General features: G+C 33.2%; 1 protein-coding gene and 1 non-coding gene across 2 annotated transcripts in view; one reads left to right on the top strand and one right to left on the bottom strand.

The window, feature by feature from the left end:
* Nucleotides 1-21,574, top strand: part of Mrpl1 (mitochondrial ribosomal protein L1) — a 75,256-nt gene that overhangs the window by 26,137 nt on the left and 27,545 nt on the right. Inside the window, exons 6-7 of the mRNA XM_047565677.1 lie at nt 1,421-1,532; nt 11,771-11,877. Of these exons, the coding sequence (XP_047421633.1) occupies nt 1,421-1,532; nt 11,771-11,877 (219 nt within the window). The remainder of the gene's footprint in view (nt 1-1,420; nt 1,533-11,770; nt 11,878-21,574) is intronic.
* LOC124995224 (U6 spliceosomal RNA) lies at nt 8,383-8,486 on the bottom strand. Its single transcript, XR_007110690.1, has one exon. It is a non-coding gene; the product is annotated as a U6 spliceosomal RNA (small nuclear RNA).

The following is a 21,574-nucleotide window of genomic DNA, read 5'->3' as shown; positions in this document are numbered from 1 at the left end:
GAGAGATTTGAAAGTAATTTCATGTTTTTACTTGTCTCTAGAGCATAATTTTCATCCACAGATTTGTATTATTCCAAGATGTGATCTTAAGGTTAATTATGGCATAACTTTCAAATATAATATTAAGTTTAATTTAAAGGAACATGTCACAGAATTAGTATTGGAAGGTCTTTAAGTAGAAAACTTACGTACAATTTTTTTGACATTTTCAGAATTGCCTCTGCTTTCCTATTTCCAAAGCTGAGAATACTTTTTCTAAAATCACTTGATCTGTATTTGAATTCTGGCTCTGACTCTTTAGGAGTGCAGAAACTAACTTGTCCTTCTTGAGCCCTCAGTTTCTTTATCTGGAATATGTGGTCAATATTAGTACCTGCCTGGAAAGGTCATTGTAAAGATTGGATGAACTAAACCATATTTAGCAGAATTCATGGCACTTGAGAAGTACTCATGTAACGTAAGTTATTGTAAAGGAGAGCCCGGTATGTTATTTAAGGAGTAAAGAATTTGTAAAAAAAAAAAAAAAAAAAGTAACAGGAAGTTAAAATTCTAGAATCAGTGCTTACTTTTATCAAAGTTCAAATTGTTTGGATTCCATTTAACCCCAAACCAAGGCTTTGAGTAGCATATGTGGTAAGATTTCATGCAAAAACAGAAAATAAACAAAAATTGGTGAAATACTTGTTGCCCAGTCACTGTTGTTCAAGAGTTGTTTCATTTTATAATCAACTAAATTTTGAAGTGGAGCACAGTGTAGTAAGTAGTTTAATAGTTAGGTGCTTGCCTGAATTAATAAAAAGATCTTTAAAAATTGAATACTAATCTCCTGCTCTGAGAATGGAAATAGAATATGGTTAATAAACTGTAAGTGAACTTGTCTTTGACTACCCCCCACATCTTTTATTTTTAGTTATTGGTGACAAGGAAAATTTTAGTTCAGTTCTTAGTGAAAATAATTATAGATTCAGTTCTCTTGATGCTCTAAATTTATAAAGCTAGTGGTTGCTAGTTAGTTTGGCAGCTGGTGATTATTAATTTTACATGTGATCTGTTGCAAAAATATCAGCTTGTTTCTTCAGTTTTAACAGACATGAATTCTGCTTTGTGAGGTTATATGAGTTGTGTACGTATTGGTGCTATATTCTTGCTTGTAATGCCTTTTTACCTAACACAATTTCATGGAAGAATTAAAACAATTAAATATTTTTTTAAAAAAATGAATGTGTCTGTATTTAAAAGAAAATGTTTTGCTTCTAATTGTTTTCTTAATTGGTAAATGTATTCATACGATGCTTGCATTTGAAGAAAAGAATTGTGCTTAATGTCTCTTTTCTAAACCAGAATGGACATTACCTATTTTCCAAAAGATAAAGCTTTTCATATAATCTAAGGTTATTTTCTTTTTCCCTCTGATTTTCAGATTTTGGATGATGAAATTCAAGTAGACTTTTATGTAGCTGTTCCAGAAATAATGCCTGAACTTAATCCATTAAAGAAGAAACTGAAAAAAAAGTTTCCAAGGCTTGCTAGAAGTAAGGAAGAATTATTTTTGTTATTTCAAAACGTTGTTAACATCTTTCTTCTCAACTTAGTTCAGTTAGAAAACAAAATTGCTAATAATATATGTAGAACAAATAGTATGTCTTGGTGTTTGAGTTTTGTGTTACAAAAATTAGAGATTTGATTTTTCCCCCTGGTATCAACATTAATACGCTAACGTGAGAACCTAGTTACTTTACAATACCGGTTCTTTAAATTTGGATCAGAGTTTAGTTCCAAATTAGTGGAACATATTATACTAGGTGTGTTGTCATCATTGCTGTTTTATTGATGTTTATACCTCTTTATTAATATTATAATATGTATACTCATTGATTTAAGCATTCAGCATGTATACATATGCGTATATACAAGTGCACAACTTTGCAGGTATTTTACCTTAAGGAATTTTCCCCTTGTGGCTATTTCTCTTCCCTAAGAAATACAGTAAGAGAGGTCTCTTTGTAAAGAGCCAGATTATAAAGTGTGAAGTATTACTTGATGAATTCACGAGGTTCTGTGAGTGTTCATTGAGGGAGGAGTTTACATATAGATGGGGAATGGGGAAGGCATCATGAAGGAGGTGACAATTAAACTGCACCCTAAATAATTGGATAAGTTTGGGATTATTACTTTAAGTAGAGGAGTTCATTAATCAGAGACAATGAAGTAGGGCAGAAATTACAGGCCAGGTCCAAGAAATAACAGTTTCATTGTCCATAGGATATAGTACCTATACTGTGAAATAGAAGAGAATAATGGGAAGTGATGTTGGAAAGGGATTGAAGCTGTATTGAGCAGGACTTTGAATGATGTGTAATGAGCCTGGACTTTTATTCTGTAATCAGCAGGAACCCCTTAGAAGTTTTGAGGTGTGGCATGACATGATCTATCCTTTACAGCTCTAATCTGATAAGAGTTTGTAAGATGTATTGGTATAAATTGAAGCTAGAGGCAGGGAGACCAGTTTGGGTGCAATTGTAGGAGACTAATAAAGGCAGTATTTAATGTCTTCAAAATGAGACTGGAGCTAAGAGGACAAATGTCAAAGGTATTAGGACTTTGTGACTAGTTAAGATTGAATAGGTTGTTGGGGAAAAGATACTGAAACTTGATGCTGAAATTCTTAAGACTTGGAACTTCTAATAAGTGGTATATTATTAATGGAAATGGAATAGAGAAAAAACAAGTTCATTTGTTTTAGGTAGTTCTGTGTGTCTCATATAGATTGGAATTATCTTTAATAAAATTTTGTAGTGTAAACAGAAGTGTTTTAAAATTGTTTTCATAAATTTGTCTTCAAATTTCAATTCTAGTTAAGCTAAAAAATCTAGCTAGAATTCTTTATACATGTCACTAATACTTGTCTGAATTCTAGATCATGCTCTGTAGCTTAAGCAAATTCCAAGACTCTCCAGTTCTTTTGTTGTACTGTAGTTTTGTTTGTTTGATAACCTACAAAATCACATGTCCTTTTTAGATATTGGACTGAGGCTTGGTATTTTCATGATGGATGTCCATTACCTTACTGTTCGTTGTCATGGAATCAGACTTACATTTTTCCTGAGACCTGAAATTGAACATTATTTAAAAATTAAACCAGAATTGCAGTTGAATTTGATGAAAATTTTACTCATTTTTGTTTCTCATTAAATTCAAGCTCCAATCAGAGCAAAACAAACAGTACTAAATATAGCCAGTTAAAACTGAAAATGAATACTGAATATATCTATATTCATCTAGATCCTTGATTTGCATGGTGAACTAGTTTTTCACAAACACTAATTTTGCCACTTTTGCTACTTTATCCATTCTCTTGTAACCTTTTTGGATTCTATTTAGCTTTGAGATTTTTTTTTAATTGCTGAAGTTAGCATAATGTTCAGGACTGGTTTTTTTTGTTTTTTGTTTTTTGTTTTTGTTGTCTGAGAGGTTTGCAGGATAGCTTATTTACTTATTCCAAATAGCAAATTTCCTGATAAAATTGTTTATTTTGATCAGTGGGCTTTACTTTATTGGTCCTTTCATAATGAGCCACATTTTCCCCATACCATGGTCAAGTGCATAAGTATATGTCCCCACATTTGCTTAACAAGGCACCCTCAAAAAACAGATCTTCCCCTACCCCAACAATTCTTTTCACCCCCATGATCTGTTTATCAGCACTAGCAAAACATTTGTGTTCTTTAAACCTGTCAAAAATGTTCAGACAGAATACAGCAGATGTGCATTAGAACAATGAAGCTTGTATTATGCATTTTCAGAGCTTATTCAGATTCTTGTTTGGGAACATTTGATTCCCCTTATATCCAACAAAAGATGTTAGGGTAAAATAGAAATTACGTTTTGAGCAAGTGGATGAAATTAAAAAAACAAACAAGCCCCTGCAGCTGAGCTCATTAGTTTCCCATTTTGTCTCAGTTTTCCTAATAGGAGTGGGTGTAACCATCTTGGCTGGATTAAAAGTACACATTTTGTGGTATATTTAATGCTGGGGTTTTATTCGTTTTATTTTCATTGCTTATATAACTGTAGGCACGTTCTCTGTTTTTCAAGTGTACATTTGCCTTGTTTTCTCAGTATTTCTATTTCATGAAAAGAAATTTAACACTTGTTTTTAAAAATTTCTTGGAAGAAATTTGGCTTCATTTTGCTAATCACTTTGCTTCCCACAAACCATGTCCTCTATAAGTCTTTTATCTCTAGTATAGAGTTGTTTTATTGATACTAAAATGTTTTATTTCTATTGTTGTTTTTACTTATTTTTACTTAGCATTACTAAACAAAAAATACTAGTATGAAAAATATCTTGACTTTTAATGGAATCTGTTTTCTATTATATTATATATTAACCTGTGGTGGGTACTATGGCATATGGAAACCATTGAATTATTTAATTTAATTTATTTGGTGCTTGGGATTGAACTGAGGACTTGCTTGTACTAAGCATGTGCTGTCTCTGAGTCTCACCCCCCACTTAGGTAAATTATTTTATTTATTTATTTTTATGTGGTGCTGAGGATCGAACCCAGGGCCTCACACATGCTAGGCAAGCACTCTACCACTGAGCAACAATCCCAGCCTGGTAAATTATTTTAAACCATACTAATTTATTGGCAGATAAGAGAGAAAAGGACACAATTAGAAAATTAGAATTACACTAATTTGTATTGTTCTTAACATGTGACTGTTAGAGTTAGTCACTGTGTCTAGCTGAAATCTTGTCCACAGGCTATTCCAGTAGACTTAGTTAGAAAGAATAGTCACATCTACTTAATAAAATGCCACTTTCTGTAAGTTGTATCATCATTGAGATTCATGGATGTTAATAATATTAAGAATTCAAAGTACTTTTAACTCATGGAATAATATGTTGCATTATTGAAATAAGTAGAATTCTTTGGTTATATAAGGAAAAATACCAAACAAATTTTTCAGGGTAATCAATTTGAAATATTTGTAATTTTTCCCCCTTGTATTAATTTAAAACCTATTCATGTGTGAAAGAATCTATAAATGATTAAGTGCTGTTCTAATTATAGATGAACTATGGATATCTTGCATTTGGTTCTCCTACTCTTTCCTTTGTTTCCTTTACTTCAGCCTGAATGCTTACCTTGTTCTTCCTCACTACCCTCTAAGTACTTTTCTTTCTCAGGTCTTATCTATCCACAGTGTTCTTTGATTATTTGCCTGACTTTTCTTATATAGATAACATCTAAACAGAGAGGTCTTCCATGACCATTCTACATACAATATTATTTGCACTTCTACTAAGAGTAAAAATTTCATCTTTGTGCTTCTGTATTGTTTTTAGGATCTATTACTCCTTGCATCTCCTACTTTAAATGTATAGTGTGTGTTCAGTTCTTCCCATTAGAGGAAGGGCATTTTAATTTTGTCTATTGCTATGTTCAGAATAGTACCTAGTGCATAATAGGTAGTATATAAATATTTGTATAATGAATGAACATTTAGTGCAGCATTCAATTGGTAGAAGATATAGGATTAAACACTGCAACTGAAACATGGATTTATAATTTTTTTTGGAATAAGTGTATTTATAGTAATCATCTGCTGTGTGCCATGCCTGGGATATGATATCTAGAAACACGACACACAAGGTCCTTAAATGTCATAGAACTAACAATTTGACTTTTGACAGTAGACAAACTGGTTTAACTTTAGCACTTAATCGTGCCCAGAGTTGTCTAGTTAAACAAACAAACAAAAACCAAAATACAGCTGCCCTTTCAACCTTTATTTGATCTAGCTGTCCTTTTTAGCTATGATCTTAGTTCTTTCTGTTGTTTAATGCCAGTTTTTAAAATAAGTGGTCTACAGTGATGGCTTGTCTCCATTTCCATACCAAATGTTATTCTATCTCACAACAGTTAATTTAAAATATTTCTTTCGATTATAATCACACATCTTTTTTTTTTTTTTCTTCTAGATTCAAATGTCGGTTCTTAGTTTTCTCTTATTCCTTGGAACTCTTTTGTATATACAATTATAACTCATCTTCTTTCTCATTAACTATTCCTTCTTTGTCTTCCCTGGTAAAATACCAGATCCTATATTTTAGATTATGTTCATTGTGAAAATTGTATAGAGAAAGTTAGAGGAAGAGGAAAGGAAGGGAAAAGAAGAAAAACAGAACTTAAAAGCACATAAAAGAGAAAGTGGAGGAGAAGGAGAACAATTACATAGCGATCAGGGAAAGCAAAGCCCTAGAGCAGTGACAATTTGACATTTGGCTGTATTGAAAAACAGAATAAATAATGGCTAACAGATCACACTCAATCTTGGCTATATCACTTATTGTGACCTTGAGCAGACTTTTTAATATTTTTGTGCCTCAATTGATCATCTACAAAATGGGTTTCATGATAACATCTGTCCTACAGTATTTTTATGATAATGTATGCAGAGTTTAGCATAAATTAGGTATATAAAAAGTACACTATCTGTAAGCCACTGTTACTATTATCTCCCTACTATTCTTAAAGTAGCTATTCATTCTCCACAATTACTTCAGGAAAATTTATTCTTTCTCACATCTTCACATATCAGTTCTACTTTCACAACTCATTTGTTGAATAAGGGATAATTATTGAGTGCCTATTATGTGTCAGGCACTATACTTTGTATGGAGAATTGAAAAATAAAAACATTTCCCATTTTAAGAATATAAACATTGAGAGAGAAGAGAGATGAGAACAAACCACCGCACTAAAATGCAGTAAATGTACTAGTGGAAAACGTACAAAGTACTTAGAGGAATGAGGAACTACTTTATAGATCCAAATTATATAAAGAAGATGACAGTTAAGTTGAAAGGTTAATTAAGTATGAGTAGGTATTTGCTTTCCTAACATGCATAGGGAATACATTCCAGGCTGAAGAAATGGCTTTCCTTAATGCACGAAATTATGGGAGATTCAGTTGTTTTTAGGAAATTATAAGTAGCTTTCTATCATTTGGTACATAAAATGTTATCAGATAATGGTGTTTAATGGGGTTAGACAGTGATAGGCAGTGGGCCAGGTCATGGAGGGCTATGTGCACCTTTATGTGGAGATTAGATTTTATTTTCTATATAAGTAGGAGCCATTGAAAAACCATTGCTCAGGAGAATAAGATAAATTTTTCTTATTAGAATGAGTTTTCCAGGGAATGTGTAAGTGATATGATGGCCATATGAAAATGGTGAGACCTAAACAGAGACTGGTGAAGAGATTGTTGCAATACTCTAGATAAAAGATGATAAAGGAAAGAATCTGGCAGTGGCAATGAAGATGGAAAACAAAAACTGTTGTGGCATATTGAGCTAGAAATAACAGGAGTTATTGACTAGATAGAGGTGTAAGGTAGTGGAAGGAATCTAGGATGATTTCCTAATTTTGATCTTGAGTAGCCCAGGGAATATTACCTTAAAGATAGATATGCAGGAGGTATAGCAGGTTTGGGTATGACAATGATATTACAAAGTGAAGCAGGCAGGGGAGGATCAATTGGTAAGCCCAAATTTACTGTTTATTAACACAGAATAGTTTGTAATAAATACATGTGCACATTGTAAAATTTAATACTTTGGGTCATGGTTAGACACCTCTAAGAAAATGATAAGACAAACTACAGATCAGGGGAAAATATTTGCCACACATATAACTGCAGAAGGACTTATGTATAAAGAACTCATTACTAAATAAGATCTTCAACCTGAATTTAAAAAAAATATTTTTTAGTTGTAGATGGACACAGTACCTTTATTTTTATTTATTTATTTATTTATTTTAATGGTACTGAGGATCTAACCCAGTGCCTTATGCGTGCTAGGCAAGTGCTCTACCACTGAGCTACAACCCCAGCCCTTCAACCTGATTTTTAAAGAAAGAACCAAAATTTGAATGGTGTTTTACAAAAGATGTACAATTGGCAATTAAGCACATGAAATGATTCACTAAACATTTTGGTTATTATGGAAATGCAAGTTAGATAAAGAGAAAGGTAAAAGAATATGTAATGTCAAAGGAAGAAAGCTTTGTGCTTGTTTTAGGATGGAGCTGTCTTAAAAACTCATATGTGCATCGTCCTTAACCTATCACCACTTCTAGTTTCTTATTTCTAACTCTATACAAATATATTATTTTAGTATTCCTTCAACACCTACACTTCCGTATATTTTAATATTGTATATTTTAATACAGTTCTCTTTCCCTCTTTAAAGATAACATAATAATTGTAAGTATTTATGGACTACATTGTGATAATTCAGTATGTGTACAGTAATGACCAAATCAGAGTAATTTGTATTTCCATCTCCTTAAATATTTACCACTTATAAATATAGAATGCTTCACAAATTTCCATGTCATCTTTGATCAAGGGCCATGCTACTCTTTTTCTGTATCATTCCAGTTTTAATATATGTGCCATGAAAGCAAGCATTCTTTCTTTCTTAAACCCTGTTCTTTCCTATTTCATTATTATACATTATCTCTATGACATTAAACTCTAAATTATGAAGTCACTTATTCATTTCTCCAGCAACTGTTTGTCACATTTATACCTTACTAATTAACTATCTGTATCTACATGAGAATATCAAGTAGGTGGTTGGAAATCATGAGTGATGTTGTGACCGGAGATATAAGTTTGCAGTTAGGAATGACTAAGTGGTATTTAAAGCCAAATGTCTGAATGAGGTCACTTAGCAAGGTGTGTAAGGATAGAGTCTGAGCCCTGAGATAGTAATGTTAAAAGAAGTCAGCTAAATGAAGGTAGATCAGCCGATAAAATAGAATGGGCCAGCTAGTGAATATGTGTGTTTGAGTACAAATCAAGATATTGTAGGAAGAGGAAAGATGCTCTGTGACCTGCTGTTAATAGGTCAAATCATGTGAACACTGAGAAATGGTGAATGGATCTGCCCATGTGAAAGTTATTGGTGACCTTGACAATATTATTCTTGGTAGAATGCTGGCAAGGACAACCTGATTGATTAGGTATAAAAGGAAATGGAGGAAAGGTCGTAGACAACTTTTTTGAGACCTTAATACACTTAAGAAGAGTATTAGATAGTAGCTGGAAAACAATGTAAAGTCATAGGAGGCTTGTTTGTTTTATATTGAAGTGGGAAATTTCTTTTTTTCCCCACAGTTTTAAATTGGTGCTTTATAGTTGTACATATTGATGGGATTTGTTGTTACATATTTGTATGTGCACACAATATAACAATATAATTTGGCAAATAGCACTCCCCAACACTTCCCTGTTTCCTCCTTGTCTCTCACCCCTTCGTCACTTTCCTCTACTAATCTCCCTTTGATTTTTAGGAGATCCACCCACACCTTTGTTTTACTTTTTCCTTTCTAGCTTCTGCATATGATAGAAAACTTATGACCCTTGACCTTCTAAGTTGACTTATTGTACTTAACATGATGGTCTCTAATTCCATCTGTTTTCATGCAAATGCCATAGTTTCATTTTTCTTTATGACTGAATAAAACTACATTGTGTATATATACCACATTTTCTTTATCCATTCATTTATCAGTGGACACCCAGGCTGGTTCCATAGTTTGGCTGTTGTTAATTGTGCTTCTATAAACATGAGTATGCATGTATCAATCACTATAGTAAGATGACTTTAATTTTTCAGTATAAATACTGAGAAGTGGTATAACTGGATCATATGGTAGTTCCATGCTAGTTTTTAAGGAGCCTCCATACTGATTTCCATAGTGGTTATACTAATTTACAGCTCCACCAATAGTGTAAAAGTGTTCCTTTTCCTCCACATCTTCTCTAGCCTTTATTTTTATTTGTGTTCTCGATGACTGCTATTTTGCCTGTTGTGCGATGAAATCTCAGTGTAGTTTTGATTTGTATTTTCCTAATTGCTAATGTTGTTGAACTTTTTTTCATGTATTTGTTGGCCATTTGTATTTCTTCTTTTAAGAAGTGTCTGTTTAATTCATTTGCCCATATATGAATTGGGTTATTTGATTTCTTGGTATAAAGTTTTTTGAGCTCTTTCTATATTCTAGATATTAATCCTTTGTCAGAAGAGTAGTTAACAAAGATTTTCTCCTGAAATTTCATAGTAAGCTTATAAACTAAGGGGGATTATCTAGGGAAAATGAAAAATGTAGAAGAGAAACATGAACAATGTAGGAGAAACAGTGTTCTTTTGTAAGTAAGTGGAAGTGGAATTCATTGCACAAATGAAGAGAGATTGCAGTTAGGAGAAGCATGGAGAATTCATTTGTAGTGACAGGAAGGAAGGCAGGGAGGTGGGTATATTCAGGTATCATTGAATAATTCTTGAGCTCTTACTAAGTATAAGCCTGATTTGTATGAAACCATAACTTTAAAAGCATAGGTGAATGTTAAATATAAAGAAGTTTAAATAGACTTAGTTTAACCACGTGTTTCTTTTTTGTATACCATTATTGACATCCTACTATTTGTTGTTAAACTATGTCATACTGTTTAGTACTCAGTTATATCAGAATGTAATGAATATCTTTTTTCGGAATTTGTTCCATCTTTATGTCTCTTATCTCCCAAATAGATAGTAAGCTCCTTGTGCGTAATTGCTTTTTTTATAGTTGAAGTGCTTCTGAACCATACTGAACAACTTCTGAGATAATCCTTGGGAGTAATGTATGGTGAAAGTATGTTTGCTCTTCATAATGAGATCATCACATTGACTCATGAGAGAAACATTTGGCTTGAGGCACCATGAAATTTTTGTCCCTTTCATTCTCTTTCTTTCTCTTAAAATTGCAGTACTGGGGATTGAACCCAGGGGCACTCTACCACTGAGTTATATCTCCATCCCTTTTCAAATTTTTTTTTGAGACTGAGTTGACCTTAACCTCCTTAAGGTTAAGAGCTGGCCTTAACCTCCTCTTGCCTATTCTCTCGCCTCAGCCTCCTCTTGCTTCAGCCTCCCAAGTTACTGTTTCCAGCATTAGGGAGTAGTGTGTCTTTAGTGGCACATTCCTCACTGTATTTCTTACCCTTCAAATAATTCACATTTTCTACACATGAAATTAAAAGTTTTAAAGTGAAGTTATGGTATACTGAAATACTAAAATATGCATTTTGTGTGTTAACTGAGTTAAAATGATAAAGACTAAATCATAGGAGGTTACATAGTTTTTTTTTTTGTTGTTTGGTATGGAGGATTGAACTCAGGGACACTCAACCACTGAGCCACATCCCCAGCCGTATTGTTTTGTATTTATTTAGAGACAGGGTGCCACTGAGTTGCTTAGCACCTTGCTGTTGCTGAGGCTGGCTTTGAACTCGTGATCCTCCTGCCTCAGCCTCCCTAGCCACTGTGATTATAGGTGTGTGCCATTGAGCCTGGTTGTTATATAGTTTATTTTTGTAATCTTCTGTATAATTTGGACATTCTTAGTTTTCACCTTGATTATGTTCTTTTCTTTAGTATATTTAGTTGCCTCTCTTTCTACTCAAATAGAGGACTGACGTTATAACCCAAGAAGGAAGTTTCAGGCTTCATCCACACCCAGTGAGAGGAGATCACTCAAGAGCATGGGCATAGGAAATTGTGACCACAGGGGCCACGCTAAAGTCTGTCTGCTACAACTTATTTACTGTATCTTCACATGGAATATATGGTTATTACATTCAATAATTTTTGCTACTTTTTTAGATGTAGTGATAATTTGGGATTTTTTATTTTTTTAACCAGATTCCATTGGCCGTGATATCCCCAAAATGCTTGAATTATTTAAAACTGGACGTGAAATTCGTGTAGATGAGGAAAGAGAGAACTTTCTCAGTACCCAAATAGCCACAGTAAGTTATGGTGGAAATTCATCAAATAATCCTTTTTTGTTTAATTTTATTAATAATTTATAATATCGTAATATACCAGTCATTTGAACTTGCTTTTGGAACTAATATTAGGAATGACATTAAATATACACATGGAATTTTTTTTTTTTTAATTTAGTAGATTGAACTCACATACTTTAATGATATTTGAGTTACTGGGTATTCACTAGAATTTGCGTGTAGTTTGCCTTATTCATATATTCTAAGTATATATTTTTAGTTCTCTAATAATTTAAATGTATTGAGAGTTGTATTAGATCTTGTGTATATTATGTAGGACATTCTATAATGCTGACCACATAGTGGATATTTAATTCTACATAATGGAATTGAGTAATTTGCCTTATTTTAATAAATTATGTCTGGTTATTTCTGTTTATGTTTTTTAAATTGTTTGCCTATTTATAGAAGATGCTAAAAATCAATTTCCAATGTCATTTTTAGTACACTGATATTGACCTGTCAAGAGTTATAGAATGGTATTTTTCTATATAGGCATTAAAAACATTAAAGTTATTTGCAAATACAAAGAATCTCTAAAGTGTCTATTTAGCATGTAATTTTTTTTCTGTCCATAACTATAGGAATAATATAATACTGATAGCATAATTTAAAACAGTGCTTGTCAAGTGTCAGGTGCTATTCTAAACACATTTTTGTTATTCTCTCTTTAATTCTTATGAGTATACGAGAGGTAAAATTTTCATCTTGATTTTATAGATGAAAACTTGGAAGCCCACAGAGCCTGAAAGCTTTTCCAAGGTTTCACTGCTAAAATGAGGCAGAATAGGTAGGTGTGTGGACCTTGGCAATATTCTTAAGCATTCAGGTTTTTTATCCCTATTCTATCTTGTTTTGTGACTGGAATTATTTGAATAGCTGTTATTCTTTGTCTTTTTCCTCCTGTTTGACTCTTAAGCTGCACCATATGCAACAGCTAGTGACCCAAGTAAATTTAAGCTAAGTCTACCTATAGATCTTCAGAAGTGAAGAGAAAGCTCTCAGCTAATTTTTATGATAGGAAAACTTCCTTTCGAAAGGGAGTGAAGTAGGCTTAATGCAGTCAAAGGTTGAGAAACATCTACTTAAAACATTATCATCAAAGCTCAGATCCAATTTACTTGGCCTGAGCTCTGCTGAAATCTGATGTTGAAATTTCTTTGTTCCCAAAGGCCCTTGGCAGTGCTTGTTTTTTCTTAGAATTGAACATTCTGGAATCTGAAAAACAAACAAACAAAAAATACAAAATTTAAGGGACTATTTTTGAGCTGTAGAGACTTGAGTTTGAATGCCTGCCATGCTACTTGAGGGATAATAGACATATTAAGCAAGTTTCTTAATGTTGCTTTTCAAATTTTCTCCTTTGTAGAATATATATAATAATTCATATTTCACAATGTGGGTTTAAACATTAGATACAATTGTAAAAGTGTAGTACCTATTCGATAGTTTGGGTTGGTCTTTTGGGGCTATAGAATATCCTTAGAAGACTTTCTTAAGTAATATGTTCAGTATATTCAATAGTATAGTCTTTATATGTCCTGACTTCCATGGCATTTCATTCACTTTTTTTTTTTTTTTTTTTTCAATAAATACTTTAGTGATTAAGACATGGGCTCCACATCAGAGTACTTGGATCTTTTGGAAACTAAATGTTTTTTTTCTCAATGAAAAAGAAATTAATCTATGTGTTTAAAGAATCTTCCTGAATACAACTTTAGTATTATAGTATCGTAGGAGATTAAGAGTAGATTTTAGATTCATGCTGTCATGATTTAAATCCTACTTCCAGTTTTGAAAGAACTATGCCACCTTGCTGTCAGTCTTGATTTTTTTCCCCTCATTTCTTCCATATGTAATGTGATGGTAATGATAAATACTACCTAGGTTTGGAAGGAATAGATGAGGTAATAGCATAATAACTATGTACCAAACTACTTCTGGCTAAGATGTGTCACAGGGACCTTATTTACCTATGCACCAATAACAATGAGTATTATCTTGATACCAAAACCAGGGAAAACTACAGTGCAATATTATTCATAAATACAGATGTAAACATTTAAAATTGAGTTTAACAAATAAAATCCAACAATATATAAAAAGGGTGATTTATCGGACCTGCCTTAGTCTGTTTTCTATTTCTGTAGTACATACCTGAGACTGTGCCAGGATTACAGGTACACACCTGTAATCCCAGTGGCTCAGGAGGCAGAGGCAGGAGGATAGCAAGTTCAAGGCCAGCCTGGACAACTTAGTGAGATTCTGTGCCAAAAAATTAAAAGGGTTGGTGATGTAACTCAGTTATAAATTGCCCCTGGGTTCAATCCCAGTACCTTCCCACCCACATACACACAAAAAGAATACCTAAGACTGGGTGATTTATATAAAATAGAGGTTTATGTTGGCTCATGGTTCTGGAGGCTGAGAAGTTCAAGAACATGGTGCCAGCATCTGGTGAGGGCCTCATGCTGCACCAAAGCATGGTAGAGAAGTTAAAGGAAGAGCAGAAATGTGTTGAAGAGGCAAAACACTAGGGGTTTATAACATCTTGCTCTTTGGAGAATGAATCCATTTTAATGAGAAAGGCATTAATCCTCTTAATGACCTCATCACCTCTTATAGACCCTACCTCCCAGTACTATCACAATGACAGTCAAATTTCAACTTGAGTTTTGGAGAGGGCATCCCATATTCAAATTATAGCAATAATCAAGTAGGTTTTATTGTAGAAATACAAGGTTAGTTTAGCAGTCAACAATCATTGTAATTCATTTTATTAACAAATTACAAAACCAAAGCTAGTAGATACAGAGATAGCATTTGACAGAATCCAGATGCTGATTAAGGAATCTCAGAAAATCAAGGATAGAATTGAGTGCCCTTGGAGTTAGGCCTGCTGCTCAGTGGTAGAGAATGTGCTTAGCCTGTTTGAAACCCTGTGTTCAGTCCCTAGCACAACCCCCCCAAAATTCAAGTGTCCTTAACCCAATAAAGGATATCTAAGAAAAACCAATAGCTGGCATAATATTTAGTGGTGAAAGACTAAATGCTGCTTTCTTACTAAGTTTAGGAACAAGGTTAGGATATCTGTGCCTAATGCTTTTGTTTAATATTGCTTCCGTTTACCATTGATCTAAGATTTTAGGCAGTACAAGAAATGGGCAGAGAGGCATCTAGAATACAGGAAGAGGTGAAACTGTCATTATTTATAGAATATATGATTTAGCCAGTAGAACAAAAAAGAGTTAAGTATGGTTGAAGATGTAAGCTCAATGTGTAAAAATCATTTGCATTTCTGTACAACAGTAACAATTGGAAAAATTAAAAAACAGTGAATGCCATTTATAATACTATAAAAATATGAAAACTTAGGGATAAATCTGACAAAAGATGTGATTCATGCACTATAAATTTCAAATATAGTAGAGAGAAATTAAAGATATCAATAAGTGGTGAGGTGTACTTTGTTCATGGACCAGTAGAATGAATATTAGTAAAATACCAGTTATCCCCAAAGGAATCAATAGACTCATTAAATTCTCAAATTCCCATGCAGTACTTTTTTAAAAAATAGAAATTGATTCTAAAGCTTATATGGAAATGCAAAGGATCTAAAATAACCAAAACAACTTTGAAAAATAATGAAGTTGGAGATTTACATGATTTCATGATTTATTAAGTAGTTAAGACAATGTGGTATTCATGTTAGAGTTCCCCTAACCTCAGAGCCAAAAGACATATGGACAACGATTTTCAACAAGGTATAAAGGCATTTTTAGTGAATAAACCATATAAAGTAGTCTTCAACAAAAGGTACCAGAACAGTTGGATACCTTTATATAATAGAATGCAATTTCACCCACATTTCAAATCATATATAATAATTAACTCAAAATGTATCAAAATCTAAATAAAGCCTCAAATTATAATAGTTCTAGAAGAAAAAATTAGTTTTGAGAATGATGTCTTCGATGTGACACCAAAAATATCCATAGAAAAAATTGGTAAGTTGCCCAGATTAAAAATCTGATCTTTAAAAGATAGCATTATGAAAATGAAAAGACAAAGATTAGCAGAATATATCTGATAAATCCAGAATATATTAAAAATCTTATCAAAATCATTAAAGAGATCCAATTTTTAAAAATTGGTAAAAAAGACACTCTGGAAAGCAGTGTGGAGATTCCTCAGAAAACTTGGAATGTACCCACCATTTGACTCAGGTATTCCATTCCTCAGTTTATACCCAAAGGACTTAAAATCAGCATACTACAGTAATGCAGCCACATCAATGTTTATAGCAGCTTAATTCACAATAGCTAGATTGTGGAACCAACCTAGATGCCCGTCAGGAGATAAATGAATAAAGAAATTGTGGCATATATACATAATGGAATATTATTTAGCCATAAAGAAGAATAAAATTATGGCATTTGCAGTTAAATGGATGGAGTTGGAGAATATCATGCTAAGTGAAATAAGCCAATCCCAAAAAACCAAAGACCAAATGTTTTCTCTGATAAGTGGATGATGATACATAATGGGAAGAGAAGAATAGAGGAACTTTGGATTGTGTAGAGGGAAGTGAGGGGAGGGGTGGGGGAGGGGGAAGGAAAGATAGTGGAATGAGACAGACATTATTACCCTATATACATGTATGATTACACCAATGGTGGGAATCTACATCGTGTACACCCATAAAAACAAAAAGATGTACCCCATTTGTGTACAATGACTCAAAATGCAGTCTGTAAACATAAAAGTAAGTAAAATTTTTAATAAATTGGCAAAAGATATGAACACACTTCACCAAGGAGCTGAAACACAAACATGAAAAGATGTTCGACATCTTTAGTTACTAAGGAAACGTAAATTAATAACATAAAGAACTGTCAGTACACATCTGCTGGAATGAATAAATTAAAAAGACTGACCATACCAAGTATTGGTGAGGATGTGGAGGGATTAGATCACTCATACTGTGGGAATGTTAAATGATGCAGTCTTTTTGTTGAATGAAGAATTTGTTCTTTTCTTAAACAGTTGATCCTACTATATGATCCTGCCATTCTACTTTTAGATATTTACCTAGAAGAATTGAAAGCATGCCCAAGGACTTAGAAACAAAAGTTCATATCAGATTTGTTTGTAATAGCCACAAACTGGAAACATTCTAAATAGCTATCACAGATAAATACATAAACAAAAATATTCTTTAGCAGTAATAATAAAGTTAATACATGCAACAATATGGAAGAATTTTAAAATAATGCTGAGTAAAAGAGGTCAGAAAAAAAGAATATATACTGTATGATTCTATTTATGTGAAATTCTGGCAAATACAAACTCATATATATAGTGACAGAAAACAGACTCAGGGTTGCCTTGGGAACAGAGGTGGATGGAGAATACCAGAAAGCAGGATTATAAAGAGGCACAGTGAATTGTGGAAAGGAATGATTATTCTGACTGTGGGTGTTTTCATGAGTATGTACATTCAAAACTTAATAAATTGTATCTTTTAAGAATGTGCAGCACATCTAATGGAATACCAAATCATAATAAAAAGAAACAAACTGTAGAGTCATACTACAATATGAATGAACCTTAACATTACTATACTCAGGGAAAGAAGCCAGATACAGAAACCATTTACCTGATACCATTTATATGATATGTCCAGAGGAAGAAAATCTTAAGAAAGATTAGTTGTTCCCTGGGAAGGGAGTGGGAGCAAATAGGCATTAACAATAAATGTACACAAGGGTTGATAGTGGGGTGATTAAGATGTATAAAACTGATTCATGGTGATCATTGCACAACTTGATAAACTTATTAAAAATTATTGAATTATACGTTAGAAAATGATGAGTGATAGGCAAATTATGCCTTACTAAAGTTATTAAAAATGGGCAGCATACCAAGAATAATTCAATAAGTTTTTATTTAAGAAGTATTATACTATTTACTATTGTATCTGATACAAATAGTGAATTTTATTATAATTATCAGAGATAACAATACATTTAAAAAATATTTTAGAGCAGAATAATGAGGTTTTCATGTGTGATATTACTTTTATTGTACAATTGGGAATGTTGAAGATGTGAGTTTTGTGTTTCGCTTGTTTTGCAGCCTGTGTTGATGAGAATTTGATTAAGAATGAGTGCACAGTAAGGGCAGGGACAGCATCACAAGCCTATTAAAAGTCCTCTTCATTGTGGGTAAAAGGAGGATATCCATAAACAACAGCCTGTGGGCCAAATTTGGTCATGGCTGTGGCCTGCTTTTTGTACAGCTTATTAGCTCACAATGGTCTTTATAGTTTTAAAAGGTTGTAAAAAATAAAACAAAGAATATACCTCAAAAATTAGATGTGACCTGCAAAGCCTAAAATATTTACTGTCTGTTTCATTACAGACAAGGTTGCTGAACCCTGATCTAGAAAGGTATTTCTTAGGTGAACAAAAGGGATTAGTTTCTATTTGCCTATATGAGAGGTACTGTTCTAGCTAAATCATCTTGATGTCTCTTGTGATTGTGCAAAGGGTCTTAACACCACATTGCTTCAAGATCTAGTTCTAGTATTAATGTAATGTGAAATTGATCTTGAGTAGTTTAAGCTAGATTTTCTTCTATATCAGAGTGATAAATACAATCAATTGAATGATCTTTCTTCATTAGTATCTAATACCTAAGATTAGAACTCAGCCTCTAATGCCTGGGGATTGAACCCAAATCCTTGTGCCTGCTAGGCAAGTGCTGTACCACTGAGCTACATCCCCAGTTGCAGGTGCTCCTTTAGATGGCTAGTATCTAATATTTGTCAGCAGTACTTGTAGATAAACTAGGTTCATTTAGTTTTTCATTTTTCCTACCTTTTGTACCTGAAGTGTACATCTTCATGAAATTGGTCATGTCTGCATGCTCTCAAATCAAATACTCTTTATCAGTAAAAATCGTTCCAACAATATGTAATATGTTGAATATCATGAAGACAGAACAAGTTATTTTTGGAATATTTTGTTTTTTAAACAGTTACCGCTATCAGGTCAACATTTACTTTCTTGGCATAAATCATAGTTGGTTAGTTAAAAGTAAGTTGCTAAGTGATAAGATTTAAAGGAAAGATCTTAAAGCATAAAACTAAAAGAACTACAGGGAAGAAAAAATGTATTGCTCCAGCATTTTCCCCTGGTGGCTTTTGCCATGAAGTGGAAATGAAACTAATGTGGATTCTCAGAAAATGAAGTGAAGACACGGATATCTGGTCATTGTTTATAATCTGAATATTTTAATTTCAGATAGTCAATAATTTTAAAAGTATCAAACTGTTTATACTGTAGAAAACAATATAATAGTCAATTCTGTTATTCATATAACTCTTGATATTTAAAAAAATTCAGATTAATATGTGTGCATGGTTAAATTTAGACAGTTCATGAATGTATATAAGGAAACACTGAAATGTCTCCCAGCAGTTGTTTTCCTGTAGAACTTCTGTTAATAGTTATTTTGTTCTTCTAGAAGTGTTAAGGCATAAAACATAAATACCCTTAAAAATTAATTTATGTGCAAGATGTTATGCCATGTATACAGTTCTGTAACCTTTTCAATGGATGAAAATATAGATATAGCATGAATGTCTTCAAAGATGTGAAGAGATCTGCCTGCCATGTTCCTTTTTTTTTTTTTCCTCTCCCTTTTCGCGTGTTGGGAGGGGTTTGAGTGAGGGAGGGGTTCAGGGGATCAACCCATGCCATGTTCTTTTCTTTTTTCCCCCAGGCTTCCTGGGCTTTAATGTGGGCTGCCATGTTCTTTTTAATGCCTGCATATTTTAGATACTTATGTATTCTATTTTATTCTTAACATTCTGAGTCTCATCTGTCTACCATTCTTTTTTTTTTTTTTTTTTTTTTTTTTTGGTACTGGGGATTGAATCCAGGGATGCTTAACACTGAGCCACAACCCCAACCCTTTTTAAAAGTATTTAGGTACAGGGTCTCGCTAAGTTGTTGAGGCTGGCTTTGAAGTCTCTATCTTCCTGCCTCAACCTCCTGAGCTACTGGGATTGTAGGCATGCTCCACCGCCACCACACACAGCTTGTCCACTATTCCTATTCCTTTTCTTTTCTCATTCTTAGCCCTGCCCTCTCTGATCCTCCACCACCCTTTTTTTGGGGGGGTGGTCTTCTGTTGGCTCCCTTTACTAAGAACTTACCTATATCATATGTGCTGTTTACTAGTACCTGCTGAATGAAATTGACAAGAACTACTATCACTGAAGGATGGCTGCTTATAAAACTGAAGTGTTTACAAACTCAGATTCCTTGACATCTGCTAACTACTGAAAATTAAGCCTTTTCTATTCCATATTTGGGACTGATTTTGTTTTACCCATAATATATTAGAGACTTTTACTGTATCCTATATATTTAAAAAATTACTATCATATAATGACTTCTGATAACCCTTCTTTTTCTGAACAAGAAAAATTGTTATCTCATTTATAATCTGACAAAAGGCAAAGAACAAAGAACAAAGAACTACTTAATGTATAATTTCTAATTAACAAGTAATTATTGAGGATTGCACTAGGCACACTACTGTTGATATGATCATTTTTATCCAAGAAGGACACATCTAGTGGAGGAGATAGGTATGAAAGTAAATTATAGGAGAATGTGATAAGTATAGGAACAGTATATATAAATGTATATGTAAGATATAGGAATTACAGAAAAGAAGCAATGATTAATGTAATCATGGCATAGAGTAGACAAAGGGTGACTTCTTGGAGGAGTTTAAAAATATATTCCAGGTAGGGCTGGGATGTAGCTCAGTGGTAAAGCATCTGCCTTGCATTCAAAAAGCCCTGGGTTTGACCCCCAGTTCCAAAAGAAAAGAAAACTCCACCAAAAAAAAAAAAAAAAAAAAAAAAAGATTCAAAAAACAAAAAACATCCCTTTGGGGCTGGAGTTGTGGCTCAGTGGTAGAGCACTTGCCTGGCATGTGTGAGGCCCTGGGTTCAATCCTCAGCACTGCATATAAATAAATAAATAAAATAAAAAAGATCCATTGACAACTAAAAAAAAAAAATTAAAAATACTTTTTGTATACAGGTAAATTAGGGCTCATTATTCATATTTCAAAATAATATACAAGATGAAGAATGGGCTACCACACAACTATGTTGATTCAACTATTTTATAGGAACCAAATAACAGCAGCTTAACCATGATAGTCTGAAGTTGCCAGCTCAGGGCCGCTTCATTCTGCAGGGTTATTTAAGGATCAAGGTTCCTTCCCTTTTGTTCTTTTGTTATCTCCAAGACTTTATTCTGAGTGTTTAGAGCATGCTGGCTACCATGTCTGACTGATGCAGACAGCAGGAGGAGGTGGAGTAAGTAGCTGTTTTTGAAGCATGTGAGATGTTGATCTTACCACCATTGTTCCCATCCTTATCCAGACCTCAGTCACATGGCTTAGCTGAAAATCTGTATAATATACTATCCATCTGAATGACCATGTGCTGAACTAAAATTTTGCTTGAAAGAGGGATGGTTAAGGTTTTATTACAGCTGAGGAGGAACCAGGAAACCAAAAAGAATAAGAAAATAAAAGGCAAAAATATTTGTCCATTTTATTGCTGTAT

Source organism: Sciurus carolinensis, chromosome 10 (assembly GCF_902686445.1).
Source record: "Sciurus carolinensis chromosome 10, mSciCar1.2, whole genome shotgun sequence".
Taxonomy (NCBI): domain Eukaryota; kingdom Metazoa; phylum Chordata; class Mammalia; order Rodentia; family Sciuridae; genus Sciurus; species Sciurus carolinensis.
The sequence above is the reverse complement of the archived record's forward strand: the minus strand, read 5'-3'. Positions and strand labels throughout refer to the sequence as shown.